Consider the following 17,859-nt stretch of genomic DNA (forward strand, 5'->3'; position numbering starts at 1 on the left):
AGATGTTGGTCTGACAGACCTCTCTCTTTCTCTCTATGTGCTTTTTTCTTATTCTCCTCTGTTTCTCTCTGCATGGGCAGCAGAAATCAGCGCATCAAATAAATACGGAGATAGGAAACATGTTTGCTTTGGAGACAGCGGAGCAGCTCACGGACAATGAGAACATGGGAAGTGTGGGTGTGAAAAGAAAGCAATTCCAATGCAAATAAGTGTGGAGACCTCTGAAATCCAAACTAATTCAGGAATATAATAACATCTTTAAATCTTATTCAGGGGAGAGAAGAAAAAAAATTATCAGTATTCAAGCCCCTGCATTCCTCATCTACCAGATATCCTCATAATGCTCCACCATATGAACTGATTATTAAAAAGCTAGAAATTCTGGGCACATTGGAGGAGGCTGCGAGATTTGACATACAAATCCCTGAGTGGGACGTGGATAAAACACAAAGCGTTGGCTGAAACAGAAACATCAAGGCGTATGGCTGCAGCCTTAACCTGAGGTCTAAACAATCTACTTACAGCGCACGTTATCCGAACCGACCACAAACCCCTGACTGCTCTCCGCACTCCAAACGAGGGTTCGGACTGAGACACGATGTAAAATAATGCCAGGGGGCGATGGGAATTCAAGGTCTTTGACTCTTGTTATTGCCTAATCTTGGCTAACTTGCAAACTGTGGTCAGAGAGAACAGCAGGATCTCCTCGGATTGAGAAACTGATTAAAGACTATGAAAAAAAAACAAGTGTGGAATGGGGAACAAAATAGAATCAAGACAAAAAAAAAAACACAAGACAAAGGTTTTTATTACAATTGAGGATTTTATAAAAATATGAACACATCCATAAGAGAACATCCAGTAACTGATAAAAACACACAGAAGCTGGATGAGACATTAAAAATGCTACATTTAAACAGGGTTAAACTAAAATGAGATAAACATTCCACATGCTATAAAGAATAGCACTATGTTAAACTTAAAGATGACTGGCTTAGTGAAGTGAAGTATGAGAGGCAACTACATCGCTCACTTCTGTTGGGCGATGTTGTCCTTTATGTCCTGGAGTGTCTCAGCTTCACACTGTTACCTGTACAAATATAACATAAAATGAGCCTTAAAATTGATGAAGATCTAAACAGAAACAACACAAAAAACATATATTCTTATTTTTACATTGTCAGTGCAGACAGATGTTCGCCATTACATGAGAATTGCTTTAAAATACCCAGACACACCAAATATATACGGTGCCTTTCAAAAGGATTTATATTACTTGATTGTTTTCTGCCGTTTATCACACAACCACAAACTTCAGTGTAATTTATTTGGTATTTATGTGGCTGACCCACACAGCTGAGCACATAATTGTGAAGTAGAAGAAAAATGTCGTTATATATCTTTTATAAATACAAACCTAAATGTGCAGTATGCATTTGTTTTCAGCTTCCTTTACACTAATACCCCGACTAGAACGTTCACACCTGCAGTTTTTTACATGCTATGTGGGAGAGTGTGATCTGGTTAGAGGAGACTAAAATGTAACGTTTTAGGCTTACATGCCAGTCGCTAGGCGTAGCAGAAAACTAACACTGCATGCTGTGGGGATGCTTCTCTATAGCAGGAACAGGAAAGCTGGTCAGAGATGATGTGAAATTGGATGGAGCTAAATGCCGGACAGTAGTGGAAGAAAACCTGTTAGGGGCTGCAACAGACTTGAGACTGGGGCGGAGGTTCAGCTTCTAGCAGGACAACGACCCTTTGGTGGATGTATCACATACAATCTCAACCAAACACATTGAAGTTTCTGGTTGTGACTCAACAGAATAATCTAAGATTTTCTACTAATCTATACAGAAAGCTGCATCTGCAGAGCAGACATGGTTGTGCATTCTGTACCTCCTGCTGCGACAGGCATCCAGGTCTTCCTGTAGCAAAGAGGCCGTCTTCTGGAGGAAGCCGACCTATAGCACACACAGACAAACATGATGTAAAACATGGTGCAGCAATCACAAAAATGTGCTGGATTTAACTGTGGGTGTAAACAGAAGGAAGGAAGCAGGAGACCAGTTTGAAGCAGAGAAGTCTGGGTGGTTTAAGCTAGGTGGTGGTTTTGGTTGGTGTTGTATACCTGAATAGGGCAGAGTGAAAGAAAAGGCTGCTTGTTAAGTCCAGGGGTCAAGACAGCACGGGCCGAGGGGTCAGAAGATCAGGGCAGTAGGGTTAGGGCCAACTTGGACAACAGTGCACATTATGGGCCAGGTTAACAGAGTCTTGATGCCGTGAGAAGAGGCAGCTCTGCTCTTTTGTTTGGATACAAATTGTAAGTTTATTTTATGAAGTGCTGCTTTTGGCTGTAGTGAAAATAAACCCACATCTACATTTACTTGGCATTCAGCACCTGGCAGAATAATCACAGCTCCAGAAGAATCCGTATTGTTCTGGGACTAGCGTACTGGATGCATTCCTTTCTGTGGGGGAGACCTCAGCTCGAATTCTAGCATTTCATTGAAAATATATGCAAAACTCTACCAAAATGTGGTTGCAATCCTCGTGAGACACAAAAACACTCTGTATCTGCTTTTTTTTTTCTATTCAAAAAAACAATACGTTAATGTGTAAGAACCCGAAACGCTGTCAATGAGACGAGAGGTTGCTCTGGTCACGGATTACATTTTATAAACATTTTTGATCACAGCGCTGTGGTCTGTGTGCTGAAATGCGATCTGTGGAGATATATTTAAACAACAATGGGGTTTAACATGAGTCCTTTTTACCCCGAAAGCTCCTATTAACTAAATTATTTACAGTGTAAACACTGAGAAGAGGTCCTTAGGTTTGCTCTGAAAAACAAGAGAAAAGGACGCGATCTTATTTTATTAAAAGCTCTGTGCAAAGTCTTGGGTCATCTCCAAATCCTTTTATTTGATTTAAATTTTTTATGTGGTTTTGTCACCAGTGTGTATCTTCATTTCATACCCAGTCTTGCTATCTGGTCCCAACCTTTTTTTTCATTTTGGACACATGTACACAGCAATAACTCAATTCTGCATGCTCTTTTGGTGTTTTCTTGAATTAAGGTGATAAATAATCCTAAAAATAGTCAAATCTCCTGAATAGTTTTATTTATTTTAATGTTTTCATCTTTTATCACCCGAATTTAAAATTATTTTGGTTCAAATCCATGTTTGGACCAGTCAACGTATATAAAAAGTGACAGATTAAACCAAAATAACTGTGAAACTTCCAGGTGGTAGTTATTATTTATTAGAGTCGGGTATCCACATTTTCTTACAGTCAACTTTGGGTAAAATTACGGAGAATTACTATAAAACAGTTATCAAAGTGGGTACAAACTGATGTATGATCAGAGACAGATAGCTCCTTATTTTACCCAAAATGTTAATTAACAAATGAACAGAATATGTGGAAGAACAAAAAAAAGGGAAAGAGCCAAATGACCTTTTCCCCAACTTGATGATTTCTGAAGGTTGTGGAAGTTTTTCTTAAGGCTTTCACTGCTTTTCTTCTCATTTTCAGTCCCTACCTGACCATTCTCAGGCAACATATTTTTTCAGTTTGATAAGCCAATTAGCTCTGACCTACGGATCCTTCAGGCATAATAAAGCTTGTTAACTCGAGGGATAAACCAACGCTGAGTTGACAGATCATATAGGGTTTTCCACTAAAGTGGTATCAATGCTTAACAAGTTCTAGCTCCAAGAACTGGTTTGGGTTTCCACAGCCAGAGAGCCAGCTTACGTGACTCTAAACATCTCATCCAGTAAATGTTTGATTCTCTCAGTTAGTTTGTATATTTGTGGAAGATCGTAATGCAAGAAGACAGTTCAGCTACACAAATTAAATTATTTATCTCAGTATCCCTGATTTATCCTTGCGATTAATTACTGCTGTTTTATAAAACATGTAGTGTTTATGAATGCTTCACAGTCCTGATCAGCGGTTCTCTGATGGGGTCTTACAGAGCAATGGTTCCCAAAGTGGAGGTCAGGACCCCTCCAGGGATAGGGGGATGCAAGACACCAAGTGGGAGGTCTTGAAATGATTTTCAGAAACATTGTGATGTGACCCCCAAGGGTATGGAGGGCCAAAAGGGACAAAATTAAATAAATAAATATATCATGAAATAAACAAACGCCCCATTTATTTATTTAATACACTATTAAAGAATCAAATATACAATAAAAGTATGAAATCCACAATTAAATGATTAAATGTCACTTTAAAAAATAAATGAATTACAAAATACATATAATTATTTCTATATTTCTGTATTTCATGGCTCCGAGCAGCAGTGTCACATGTTCCTTTAGTCTCACTTGTTCACTTTCCTAAAGTTGTAAGCCCACAATGGCTGAACAATATGTTGAGAGAAAAAGAACTGCCTGGGCCTGATTTTCTGTCAGGTTGGGTCTTGGGGTTACGCCCCCCCGCCACACTCCCTGCCGGTGGCTGGTGTCTCTACCCACCAGTGCATTGGTTGTTCTTGGTGTCTGGGTTTGGGTGCTCTGGTGTGTGCCAGGTCACTCCCGGTGGCTGCTTGGTGGGGCAAGGTCGCCCTGACTATGTCAGGCCTCTGTGTGTTGTGCCCTTGGGTCTAGGGTCTCTGGGTTCTTTGCAGGATCTGCACCAGCATAGCCTGCTGCCGGAGGGGCCTCTGAGCTCATCACTGCAGCTCCCCGGGGCTTCTGCACTGTGGTGGCTGGGTGGTTCCCAAGGGGCACTACTCTGCTCTTCTCTGGGGGGTTGTTGTTTATACATATACGTTTGTTGTTTGTCCCTGACATTTTTGTTTTTTCTTTCTTTCTGCAGGTGTAGAAACAGACTTCTAGGGCATTATCTTGTATTCTCTTTATCCTGCTTTCTCTCCTCTATTCTTATCTCCTTCTCTTCCTCTTAACATTTTGCTCCACCGCTCTCCCTTTCTTTCTTCTTTTCTTCCACTTTCGTGGTGACCATTGCAACTGAAATAATCCTAAAGCCGTTTCTAAGAAAGTTTTTTATATATACATATCAAGCAGAGCATTATAGCATTAGCTGTGATGCTCTGCTTGTGAAAGTAAATCTGTTGGGCCTCTTCTTGGCACTCAGACAACAATTCTGAGTGCTACTCTGCCAGACAGGACATGGTAAAAAAACTACAAGTGTAGTTCCTTGGCAAGCAAGCACATAAAATTGCAGTGCTTAAAACCTTATACAGTAGTTTCGTGCATTTATAAAGTATGATTTTTTTATATCCAGTTTCCAACAAGGTAAGAACATTGTGTAAACAAATAACAGAATGTACTTATGGGTAAAACTTTCTGAACAACCTTAAAGAACAGATTGTTTCAGGCATATTAGGATATGGATAACAAAAGACTTCCATATTTACAAATATGTGTTCTGCACATATAATGTTTCTGTAGTTATGTATAAACAGAAAAACATGAACTTGTGGCCCAGTGAAAATATTTAAGGAAAAAGATGACTGAAAGAAAGGCTACAGGCTATTCAGGAGTTGGACTTCTATATCAAACATAAATGAATAAAAAAAAAAAAAAAAAAAAACATATTTTCAAATTTACAGCAACTGAGCTTCACTGAAGTATTGTTGCCAGAAGATGTGATGCAATGCATAAAAAAACAGTGGAATTATATTTAAAAGGCAGTAATCTTGTTGGAAAAAAAAAAAAATACATTCCTGTATCTTAATTTTTATTTATTTTCACCAACAAGTTCTCACCTGAGCTTTCAGGGAGGTGATGGTGTCTTCCAGCTCCTGCCTGAGATCAGCTGGAATCAGACCTTTGATCTTCTCCTCATACTCCTGATGCACCATTGTCACCTGGGAAGACAGAGACAGTTTAATCAAACATTAAATCCAAGACCAACATGGCCACATGGTAATCAGGCATATGCAGGAACACTTGCACAAAAAACAAAACAGTGACAAAGTAGATGATTGAAAGGTGCAGTTATGCAAGTGCCTCTCATTAAATTAGAATTTTCCTGAAAAGTTCATAGCTGTGTGTTCTCTTAGCTGCGTGCCACAATCTTTGAGATGAACAGAAATAAACAGATTGCATATCACTGTGTGTAATGAATCTATACAAGTCACAGGTTTTGAATTGAATCCATGCAGCACATTAACTTTTGGATGACATTCTACATTATTGAGATCCATCTGTACTTCATTAGTGTGACAATGTCCCTGCTGAGTAAGTGTTTCTGCCTGTCTTTGACATCAAGGTACTGCAAACCAAGCAGCAGCAGACTTGGAGGAGGCTCACACACACACAGGCTGAGGGTATCCCCGTTTTTTTCATGGCTCAGAGTTCCCTTGCTTTACACAGCTCCTTCACATCTCCACAGAGGGTGCAGCGGATTGGCATGACTCGGCTCTGTACGAGACCCCCCCTACTGGTTATTGGCCACTATAGCTGTAACTGAGACAAAGCATTGACGAGAGTTTGGAAGAGGACAGAACACATGAAACGCAGCAGTGGCTAAATAGCCAGCAATCTATCTCCATTGGGGAGGACCAGAGGAAGTCTGTCTGGGGCTAAATTACACTCTGCTAAACCAGCGTCTTATTATAGAAGTTGAAAAGGGTTACTGCAACCCCCACTTTTTACCCACAAACACACATGAATGGAAGCACTCGTATACGTGCTGCAGACATGCATGCACAAACTGAGCTTTTTACGGTACTGTAAAAAGAGTTTATAGCATTCTGAAGAGTCGCTGAATCAATTAATTCAGAGCTCGATGAGCGCTTTAACAGAGCTCAAAGCATTAACAGTGGGGGGAAGCAACAGCTTTCATGCACATATTCCAAGGTGTAACCAGGGAGAGAGTCTGTGTGTGGCAGAGCCAGAGTCCAGCCAAAGTCCAATCTGCTCTTTCAAGTGAAGAGAGCATGAAATGATGGGGGAGGGTTTAAAAAAATAGATCTGCTCCCTTAAAATAATCTCCCTGTTGTGGATTTAACTGATTGTTCTGGCTTTGGCTAATTAATCTTCCTGGGCACAATGAAAAGGATTGGGAAGGCCCTTCAAAGCAACCCTCAGTATAAATGATCCCTACGTGAGGCAGCTAACTTTGTCTCCGCACAGTGTGCAGCAGATTAGCCTGGCACAATTTTGCCAATTTCTCCAGCCTCCTTCCAAACCTATTCATTTTAAAGTGTTGGAGCAATTACAGTGGGTTAGGAATCCATCAGTTTAGAAAAATTTTATTTTTCTCCTGTTGTGTGAGAATGAGGTTGGCGATGATTTAAAAAGCAACCTTTTTAAACAAGTTACAAAAAAAACAACAAAAAAACAGGTTGTAGAAGCTTTAATTTCAACGTCCTTAAGACGTCCATCTCTATCTATAGCAGCTTCTGTAGTCATAACAGAACAGCAGGCCAAGACAAAACACACTTCACTGCCTCAGACCGAAGCAATAAACAATGGTTGAATAAACACATCCTTTACCAACCACTCTGAATACAAGTCTCAGATTCTTCAAAAGCCAAGCTCCTCAGCTTTGCATTCTTGATTCGTGTATGGTGCCGCCACCGCAGCAATGAGAGGTCCGCTTGGGCTAAATTATAAGCTCTCTTGTGGCGACGCTGTCTCCATCTTCTGTCCCATACATACACTGGAATGGGCAAGGCTACAACAGTAAATTCACAACGCATCCAAGAGAGCTGCAGGGACACTGGATAACATACATTGTCCTGGAAAAAATATTCAGACACATAAACGTTTTCTTTCCTTTGTCTCACTCTATGACTGAAAACGTCAATGCACTTTATTAGTGCAGTACTGTGGAAAGTAGAAGGTGAAGAATGCATGGTTTAAATAAAAAACAAAAAATGTGAGTGTGTTAAGCTTTTTTATTGTCCTAGAGTTGAACTTCGACTTCGTAGAACCTTTTTGCCTGACCAGAAACCCAAATGTTTGCCAATTCTTCTGTGCAAAATAACTGAACAGAAATGTTCAAGCCTTGCCACAGATTCTAAATTGGCTTTTGATCTAGACTTTGACTAGGACATTATAATACATGAATGTGCTTTGATCTAACCATTCCATTAAATCTTTGGCTGTATGTTTAGTTGTCGTCCTGCTAGAAGCTAAACTCCATCCCAGTCTCAACTGTTGCAGCCTCAAACAGATTTTTTTGAGCTGTGTCCTGCATTCATCTCAGTCCACATCTCCATCAACTCCGACCATCTTTGCTTCTCCCTGCAGAAGAAAAACGTCCTCATAGCATGAGGCTTCCACTACCATGTTTCACAGTGGGGGCGGTGTGTTTCAAGGTGATGTGGACATATAGAGATTTGTATGTACACCAAAAGATGAATTCTGGTCTCATCTGAATCTTCTCTTGTTACTTTCCTTGCTTGCTTTAAACTTCTCCACATCTTTCTCACTGACCTGTCTGTTGTGTTCCTTGTTCTTCATGCTGCTGTTTGATCACTAAAGCTAAAAAAAATCCTCTGAGTATTCAGACAGAACAGCTGGATTTATACTGAGATTAAATCACACATAGGTGCAATTAGTTGCACTGGATTCTTTTTAGAGGAATCAGAGTAAAGAAGGCTGAATATAAATGCATGCCACATTTTTCTGATTTCGGATGCATCCTTTTTCTTCTATTTAACAATTATGCAATTCTATTGGTCGATCATATACAATCTCAATAAAATACACTGAAGTTTAGGATTCCAAATTCACCAAATGAAAAAGTTCAGCAAGACATACGCTCATTATTTCTTTATTGACCAAATCCATCCAACTCAGAGCATGTGGGAGGAAGAAGCATCATGAATCATAACAATATCTCTGTTGTTTAAACCTGTACATGGCTAACAGACACAGACTTCACCGTGTGACTCGGTGGAGTTAAGAATGCAAAACAGAAGCATCTGACGCCCCAAAAGGCGGCTGACTTGTTTTCTTAAAAACAATGTTCCTCCAGCTTTGCATTCTCTTCCAAGGGTCCTCCCTCCGCATCTCTCCTCTTCTTTCATGCAATCGCACATTTTTTCCCTTTTCCTTTCAACGTCTTTTTTACAGCAAAGGCGTGTTTGTTTTCCCGACAGGCAGAAAGAGACATGCGATGACATCTGAGGGGGGAAAGAGGCTCCTCACCGATAGGAGAAAAAATGAGATGTCTTTGAACAACGCTGCTGATCAAACCCGTCATGAGGGCTTGGTCACTGACAGACTCCAGATGTGAGCAGAAAGGAAAGAAAGGAGAAAAGAGGAGGGGAGACACTGGGAAAAAAAACAAAAACGTGCCACTATTTTTTTCCTTTGTAATGAAAGCCGACTTTGTATTTCTAAAGAAAAATCAGGTTTGATCTGTGCAGCTCTTTTTTAAAACTGATTTTGTATGTTCCTGATGAGGTTCCGTTTTGAAGACTGCGAGGAGTGGCAGTCGTTTTCCCCTCCTAGTCATCTTAAAATGACAACATTTCATCTATATATAGTGCTCAGATTGTGGTTTTGACTTTTTCTTGTGTTTAGCGGTGTCACATGACATGGTTTCTGACAGCTGCCAGCAGAAACGAACAAGCCCCAAACACTTTCAACGTTCAAATGAAGTTTGTCACATCGTTGGAGAGGCTTGATGCATGCTAATGAAGCTGGTGTGTGCGCATGAAACAAATTGTGCGGGGATGAGATTTTTTATAATATCTGTTGCTCCCGGGTGACAAAACCCTTGTCAGAAACAAGAGGGTACATCAAATATGCCACTGTTCGCAAAGTTTGCACCTCCACATCCAGAGTTGGAACTCAGCAAGAACAGGAAAGAGCGATTTGGAATCAAAAACGTTTTGTTGCGAGATGAAAAGAGAAACTGCTTAGAACGAGTTATTCAGGCTACAGTAATATGGCGTTCCAAAACATCATGCAAGTAAAAATTCCAGACTTTTCCAGATTCAACTTCCCAGAGTTCCCAGTGACTTACATTAATTTAAAAATATGAAATACAAAAAGTCATTTATACAGAAGGCAGGCTTTAAAGAGAGGAACAAGAGGTGAAGCAATGAAGGAAAGACAGACTGGGGGTAGGACATAAGGAAGAAATGAAAGAAGAATACAAGAAAGGAAAGAAAAAAAAGTGTACAAGACATGAAAGAAGAAACGATGGAAGGAAGGAATGGAGGTCAGCGACAAAGCCAGAAAGAAAAAGAGGATGAACCGAAAGAGGAATTAGTGAAAACGTCACATGGAAAAATGGGTGTAGGGAACAGAGAACCAAAGGAGGAACACAAACAGGAACAAAGGACAAGGACTAAAAAAGGAAGGGTGCGAGGAAAAAATGGATTTGAGACATAAGTAAAGAAGGATAGAAAGCAGGAAGGTAGGAGACAAGGATAGAATAACAGCAGAAAGGAAGGAAGGATACAAGGAGGGAAAAAGTAAGGGCACAAAAAAGAAAGGAGAGGAAAGAAAGAAAGAAGGGCATGAGGGAAGGAGGAAGGAAGGACCTGTAGAAGTGAAGAACAGAAGAAGCATATAAGAAAGCAAGGACACAGGGAAGAAAGCAGACAACATTTAGACAATTGAACAGATAATAAAGGAAATACAACTATCTTCCCTCCTGTTTTTTTCCATGCTTATCCAGATCAGTGAAATACTTCAATCAAAATCCAGACGTTTCCAGACTGCATAGAGGATGTTAGGACAGACTGATTGCAGCTGATGTGATGTTTTTACAACGAAAACATCATTTGTTTACTGAACACCAGAGATGTATATTTTAAAAGCAAAGCAGGCACCTATGTTGCTGTTTGCCATGCCTGCTCTGTGATCACACATTCATACAAGGAGCTGCACTCTTCAAGCCTCCATCTTCAAGGAGACTTCAATCATGCAGCAAGCAGATGAGATGCCGTTTCGGAGGTGAGGTAGCCTGCGAGTGCAAGGCAAGCAACATCTGGGTTAAGTCTGGGCAGGAAAGCTGCTTTATCATGCGAGAGATCGGATTACAAAAGATACAAGACACATTTTGGCAGATAAACAAGAGCAATATGTGACTGAGGAAGAAAAGGCGAATCGGTGTGCCCTCAACTATTAATCTGCACAACCTGCTGAGTGCATAACTACCAAATGAAAAACCTATACTGTAAGAGAGATTTGCACAAAATACACAGCAACAAATGTGATTCTGACATTCTTGTTCAAAATCTTTTCTCTGTTTATCTCTTTGCCGCATTTCAGAGACAGAAAATCTGCACTAGATTATTGAAACGCATTCAAGGCTGTGAATCAGGAGCTGTTCACAACCTAAAATTGGAACCAAAGGCTTTGTGACATTCGTCGTGTTCTTTGCTCAGTCATTCCTCAGCTTTGGTCTCATGTGACCATAGCACCTTCCATATGTTCGCGGTGTCTCCTACATTCGCATGGACTTTTTCAACAACTCGTCTCTTGTTGCCACTGGATTAAAGACAAACAATTCTGATTGATCTCCTTACCCATCAGTTCAGGTGGACAGCCAAGTCCTGGTACTATTTTCATGTTCAGATTACAGCTCTGTGAGATGTTGGAAGCTTGTAGTTTTACACTCTAACCTTCATAAACCTCCACAACTTTCTCTCTGACCTTTCTGCTGTGTTCCTTTTTTATTTATAATGCACTACTTAATCTGTCACATAAAATCCCAATAAAATATGCAGAATTATGTTGGTTTAATGTGAAAAAGTTCCAGAGGTATTAGTATTTTTGCAAAGCACAGTGAGCAACAATTTAGTGAAAGTAAGATTATCTTGCAATAAACAACAAGAACACCCTGCAGCTTACCAAGGTGTGGATCAGTGACAAGTGGCTCCTGAATACCAGTGACCCGCATCAGTTTGATTTATGATGGCCAGACTGGGGGACGTTTGACGACTGTGTGTGCAAGGGTCAGTGGGCGGATCAGAGGGAACACAGGGAACATGCCTTTGGTGTACATACAGCGGCACAAAGAGCAACCTCCTGCATGAGCACAGTCATTAGTTCTTTCTTCTCAGTGTGTGTCAAGGTCAAAACATAGCCTGATTACAGGGCATTCTCCACAGCCACGGGGTGTGTGTGCACACACAAGAGCTTCCCTTTTGAACACAGGCAGTGGTGGCATTCTTGGCCCTAGGCGCTGGCTCTTGAGGCCAGATCTGGAGGAATTTGGGAAATGTGCAAGAGGGCATATCGCTGACTCCGAACAGGAGAAGGAGAGATGGTAGGTGGAAGAGGGCAGGGGAGGAATGGAGGCTAAGAACATCTTTTGTTTTTCTTTTGTGGCCCCCTGGAGGACCAATTCTGAATAGTAAATCAGAAGAGAGGGGATTGCAACATGAAGTTATAAAGCAGCAAAAGTAGGTGTTAAAGGGCAGGTTTTAAGAGCGACACAAAAGGCTGCATGATCAAGAAGACTATGAAGGTTGTGATGCAAAAGGCTGAAGGCGAAGTTGAAAAAAGTGATGCAATAGTGACAGTAAGCTGGGGATTGTTCAGCAGAAAAGAATGGAAAAAGAAGAGATTGGGGGAAGAGGACAAACAACTTCATTACCCTCTCTTCTGTCTCCAGCTCTTTGCTGAGCAGCTTCTCCTCTGCACACTGCAGCTGTCTCTGCAGACTTTCCACCTTTTCTTGCAGAGCCTGAGGAAAAGAAGAGGCGTTAAGTCGGCTGACAGATGCAAACCCAAAAACAGTTCTGCGTGGTTTGATATGTACGTGACACAGACTGATAGACACGGATCTGCAGGAACATTTCAGCTGAGAGTAGAGGCACGATGAAGCTAAATGAGAGGCCACAAGAGAGTCACAAAATATGTAAATGAGACAGAAAACTAAGACAGAGACAGAGGATGCAGCTAGTCTGTCTTTGCATGTGAACTAAGAAATCCATAATGTCCATCACGGAGGAACGTTTTCACAAAGGACAAGCAGGAAAAAAATGCTTTTTTTCACATGGGAATTTATTAGACTTTTATAGAAGATTTTGACAAAAATAAAAAAATAAAACAGGGTCTGAGTGTGTTTGTGAACAGATCAGTTCCTTTCTCTCTGCCTGTAAGTGATAGAAATGAGTAGTTCCTGAGTACAGCACAGAACCAGATGTTTTCAGCACACACTTCTTCTTTGATTAGTCTGTACGGAAAACAGAGAGAGGCATATTTGCTCACACGCAGGTGTGCATGCTCGCAGAAAAGAACAGCAGCGCATTTACACTACACACACACACACCTCCGTCAAGTGTGCAAGGCTCTGGCAACGATCAATATTCGCGGAGTCAGCCCCACAGGAGCTGAGTGAGTGGGCCAGGTGTTGGCTTGTTGATCCTCTGAGCAGAAGGAAACACAGTCCAGGTGATAGGCATGACCACCTGATCTGCGGCCCACTCAACTGCCATAAATCACAGACTACAAAGCTTGAGGGCAAGAATGAGGTTCTGAGCAGCACCTCTGTGAGAAGCAGTGAGGGGTAAACAGCTGAAACTTTAGTCAGGCATGTTATTATATCAAGTCAAACAAACAGGAGCTGAGTCTCCTTACTTTTGTTTATTTATTTAATATTTGTCTGATGTAAGGACAGAAGAAATTCCATAATTTATCTAAAATTCAAATAATTTATCATTTTCAGTCAGTTTTTTTCAGTCAGTTGTCAAACATAAAACCCATATTAACAATAATTGCTTGAATCATCACCAGGCTAAAATCTATTTAAAAACAAAAAAGTGTTCAAAGTAGAATTACAGGCATGTGCAAAACAAAATTACCAGATATGATCCTAATTTGAATCAAACATCATGCCTACAATGTAAAATGATGTTCCCGTTTAAAACAGAGGTTGTTGAATGTCGGTCAGGCAGTCCAGCTTAGGCGGTAATGTTGATATGAAGTAAAAACATTTTAAGATTCTGATGCCTGGTTTGAACTTTTAGCGGGTCGTCTTCACCACATCTAGATGCCCAAATGCATTGAGTTACCGCCATGTGATTGTCTATGTTTGTACTAACAAGCAACTAAAGAGTTGTACCTAATAAAGTGGAGGAGGAGTGTATGTGAAAAATGTTTTTACAAACTTCAAAATCATCCATTAAAAGGAGTCTGGAAACAACTTTCTACCATACTTCTCCGGACCTGCATGGGAATATATGCATGCCCCTTTTCCACTCGCTCGATTTGGCCCTACTCGACTCCACTCGGCTCGTTTCCATTACAGTTTTTTCCGTTTAGGTACCTACTTTTTTGGTCCCTGCTCCTGAGCATGTACGACCGGGGCTGAGTAGGGATTATATGTGACGTCACCAGACTGCTTTTCACTGATTGGCCGTAGGAGGAGGAGAAATGAGAAGGTTTTCGTTGAGACAGTGCAGGGAAATGTTAATAAAACTCAAGAGCAACTACAATAATATTAAGGACCACAGTGGCCGGAGCAGGTCAAACATGTAATTTTACCATTTACGGGTCATTAACCATGCCTGAAGGCTGACAGAAAAGAAAAAGGACAAATCACCTTTCTGGATTACATGCAGGCAGGGCGCTGAATGTAATAACATCCTAAAGCAGCTGATCACACATAAAATCAGCTGTTCAGAGGACCAAACATTTCCCCCAAAACACACCAAACAAAACCACCATGAACAACGTGACAACGTGTTTGGTTTGGACATTTATTTACAGTCCTTTAGCGAACCAGCGTCTGCAGGAGGAGGGAGCAGGCAGAGAGAAGCTGCCCATAATCAGACTGCTTGCATCAGATCAAACAGGAGGACGATCCTGCTGAATCTGCAATATCCAACCTAAAACTAACTTCGAAGGTCAAAAGTCCGCAGTTTTGCACTTTTAAGTCGTTGTCCTCGTTATTGCCATGGATAAGACAAAACTTCCTCATAAAGCCCAAAATTGTAACTTTTCCAGGCAAACTTTGGAGCTTCACTAATCCAGACAGCAGCATCTCTCCTCTCTGTTTCTCCTGCCACACTCCCTCACATCAGAACCCCTGAGCCTTATTTTAGATGTTCTGGCTGGGCTGTGGTCCAGATAATTATCCTAGTGCATCATTTTAGACATAAAAAGCATAAATAACACATTCTTGCATATACAGGGGTTGGACAATGAAACTTAAACACCTGGTTTTAGACCACAATAATTTATTAGTATGGTGTAGGGCCTCCTTTTGCGGCCAATACAGCGTCAATTCGTCTTGGGAATGACATATACAAGTCCTGCACAGTGGTCAGAGGGATTTTAAGCCATTCTTCTTGCAGGATAGTGGCCAGGTCACTACGTGATACTGGTGGAGGAAAATGTTTCCTGACTCGCTCCTCCAAAACACCCCAAAGTGGCTCAATAATATTTAGATCTGGTGACTGTGCAGGCCATGGGAGATGTTCAACTTCACTTTCATGTTCATCAAACCAATCTTTCACCAGTCTTGCTGTGTGTATTGGTGCATTGTCATCCTGATACACGTCACCGGCTTTCAGGATACAATGTTTGAACCATTGGATGCACGTGGTCCTCAAGAATGGTTCAGTAGTCCTTGGCAGTGACGCGCCCATCTAGCACAAGTATTGGGCCAAGGGAATGCCATGATATGGCAGCCCAAACCATCACTGATCCACCCCCATGATTCACTCTGGGCATGCAACAGTCTGGGTGGTACGCTTCTTTGGGGCTTCTCCACACCGTAACTCTCCTGGATGTGGGGAAAACAGTAAAGGTGGACTCAAGAATGGTTCGGTAGTCCTTGGCAGTGACGCGCCCATCTAGCACAAGTATTGGGCCAAGTGCTCTTACCCTGCTAATTGAACCTTCACACTCTGCTCTTGTAACTCTATGCGTTACATTAACACTCAGCTTGAACTCCTGCTTTACTTGCACTGCCATACTTGCACACTGATCATCTGCACTGTTGTATTGCTCTTGCATCTTATACTGCTCTATACTTACTCTCACTCACTTAAAACTGTGCACATATATTTATATTATATTGTAGATATGTTTATACTGTTTAATTTGTATTGTATTGCACTGACTACACCAAAACAAATTCCTTGTATGTCCAAAAACGTACTTGGCAATAAAGCTTTTCTGATTCTGATTACTGGTGCAATGTGCAATCAATGAAGACTGGCTACCAGACTGGTCCAATTTAGCCATGAAACCTCCCACACTAAAATGACAGGTGTTTCAGTTTCATTGTCCAACCCCTGTACATTAATACAAACGTTATTAGTATTATTTGTTTATGTTTTTGTTTTTATTTTTTATCATTTCACGCAGATTACTTTAATGCGACAATGTTTAACGTTAATAGCAGCACATCTACACTCATGGCTGGAAGCGGGGCTTCAGTCGCCATAGCTTCAGCTGTTGGGGGGTCAGTGGAAACACATCAGTTACCGTACCGAGTAGAGCGAAACGGAGTGGTGCAGAGCCGCGCCGGCTAAAACAAGCCAGTGGAAAAGGGGCAGCAGTTCCAGTTGTTCCTCTTACAACCTGCAGCCTCGCTGCACCTGTTGCCACATTGCCTTCCATTGCAGACAGCAAAGTAAGATCAGCGGCCTAACCTTGCATTGCATGATTTTAGGCTGTGTTGAAGAAGATGATTATTGACAATACAAGTGTCAAAAACATAAAACAACCGAGTCAAACTAAATCAGGAAATAAAGTGGGGTCAATTGAGAAATCATCATCAGTTCTCAACTGGAGGTTGTTTAGGTTAAACGTTTCTATACAGTGTCAGGATATGTGGCTGAAGCAATGCAGACGATGCAAGCCCGAATGCAATAGCAAGAGCGGATGGCTGATACAAACATACTTTGATCCGGGCAAATGAAGTCCAGCAACACTCCACAAAACCTGCAGTTGAGATGCTCTGACCCTGTTGTTGAGCCATCACAAACCGAGCCTTGCCAAAATCTCTCAAATGCTGCTTTTCCCTTTTTCCTGCTTCTGACACATCAACTTTGGGGACACAATTTTCACTTGCTGCCTAATTTATCCCTTTCACCAACAGGCGCCATGATGAAACCATTGTCAAAGTTTTTCTCTTCACTTATCAGTGGTCATAATGTTATGTCTGATCAGTACCTACAGGTCCTTCTCAAAATATTAGCATATTGTGATAAAGTTAATTATTTTCCATAATGTCATGATGAAAATTTAACATTCATATATTTTAGATTCATTGCACACTAACTGAAATATTTCAGGTCTTTTATTGTCTTAATACGGATGATTTTGGCATACAGCTCATGAAAACCCAAAATTCCTATCTCACAAAATTAGCATATTTCATCCGACCAATAAAAGAAAAGTGTTTTTAATACAAAAAACGTCAACCTTCAAATAATCATGTACAGTTATGCACTCAATACTTGGTCGGGAATCCTTTTGCAGAAATGACTGCTTCAATGCGGCGTGGCATGGAGGCAATCAGCCTGTGGCACTGCTGAGGTCTTATGGAGGCCCAGGATGCTTCGATAGCGGCCTTTAGCTCATCCAGAGTGTTGGGTCTTGAGTCTCTCAACGTTCTCTTCACAATATCCCACAGATTCTCTATGGGGTTCAGGTCAGGAGAGTTGGCAGGCCAATTGAGCACAGTGATACCATGGTCAGTAAACCATTTACCAGTGGTTTTGGCACTGTGAGCAGGTGCCAGGTCGTGTTGAAAAATGAAATCTTCATCTCCATAAAGCTTTTCAGCAGATGGAAGCATGAAGTGCTCCAAAATCTCCTGATAGCTAGCTGCATTGATCCTGCCCTTGATAAAACACAGTGGACCAACACCAGCAGCTGACACGGCACCCCAGACCATCACTGACTGTGGGTACTTGACACTGGACTTCTGGCATTTTGGCATTTC

General features: G+C 41.2%; 1 protein-coding gene across 1 annotated transcript in view; it reads right to left on the bottom strand.

Annotated features, from left to right (window-relative positions):
- Window positions 1-791: 791 nt before the first annotated feature.
- Window positions 792-17,859, bottom strand: part of LOC124864062 (centrosomal protein of 112 kDa-like) — a 176,086-nt gene continuing 159,018 nt past the window's right edge. The window contains exons 25-28 of the mRNA XM_047358676.1: window positions 12,553-12,642; window positions 5,747-5,848; window positions 1,900-1,964; window positions 792-1,090 (exon numbers count right to left, since the gene is read on the bottom strand). Of these exons, the coding sequence (XP_047214632.1) occupies window positions 1,087-1,090; window positions 1,900-1,964; window positions 5,747-5,848; window positions 12,553-12,642 (261 nt within the window). The 3' untranslated portion in view covers window positions 792-1,086. The remainder of the gene's footprint in view (window positions 1,091-1,899; window positions 1,965-5,746; window positions 5,849-12,552; window positions 12,643-17,859) is intronic.

Source organism: Girardinichthys multiradiatus, chromosome Y (assembly GCF_021462225.1).
Source record: "Girardinichthys multiradiatus isolate DD_20200921_A chromosome Y, DD_fGirMul_XY1, whole genome shotgun sequence".
Classification (NCBI taxonomy): Eukaryota; Metazoa; Chordata; class Actinopteri; order Cyprinodontiformes; family Goodeidae; genus Girardinichthys; species Girardinichthys multiradiatus.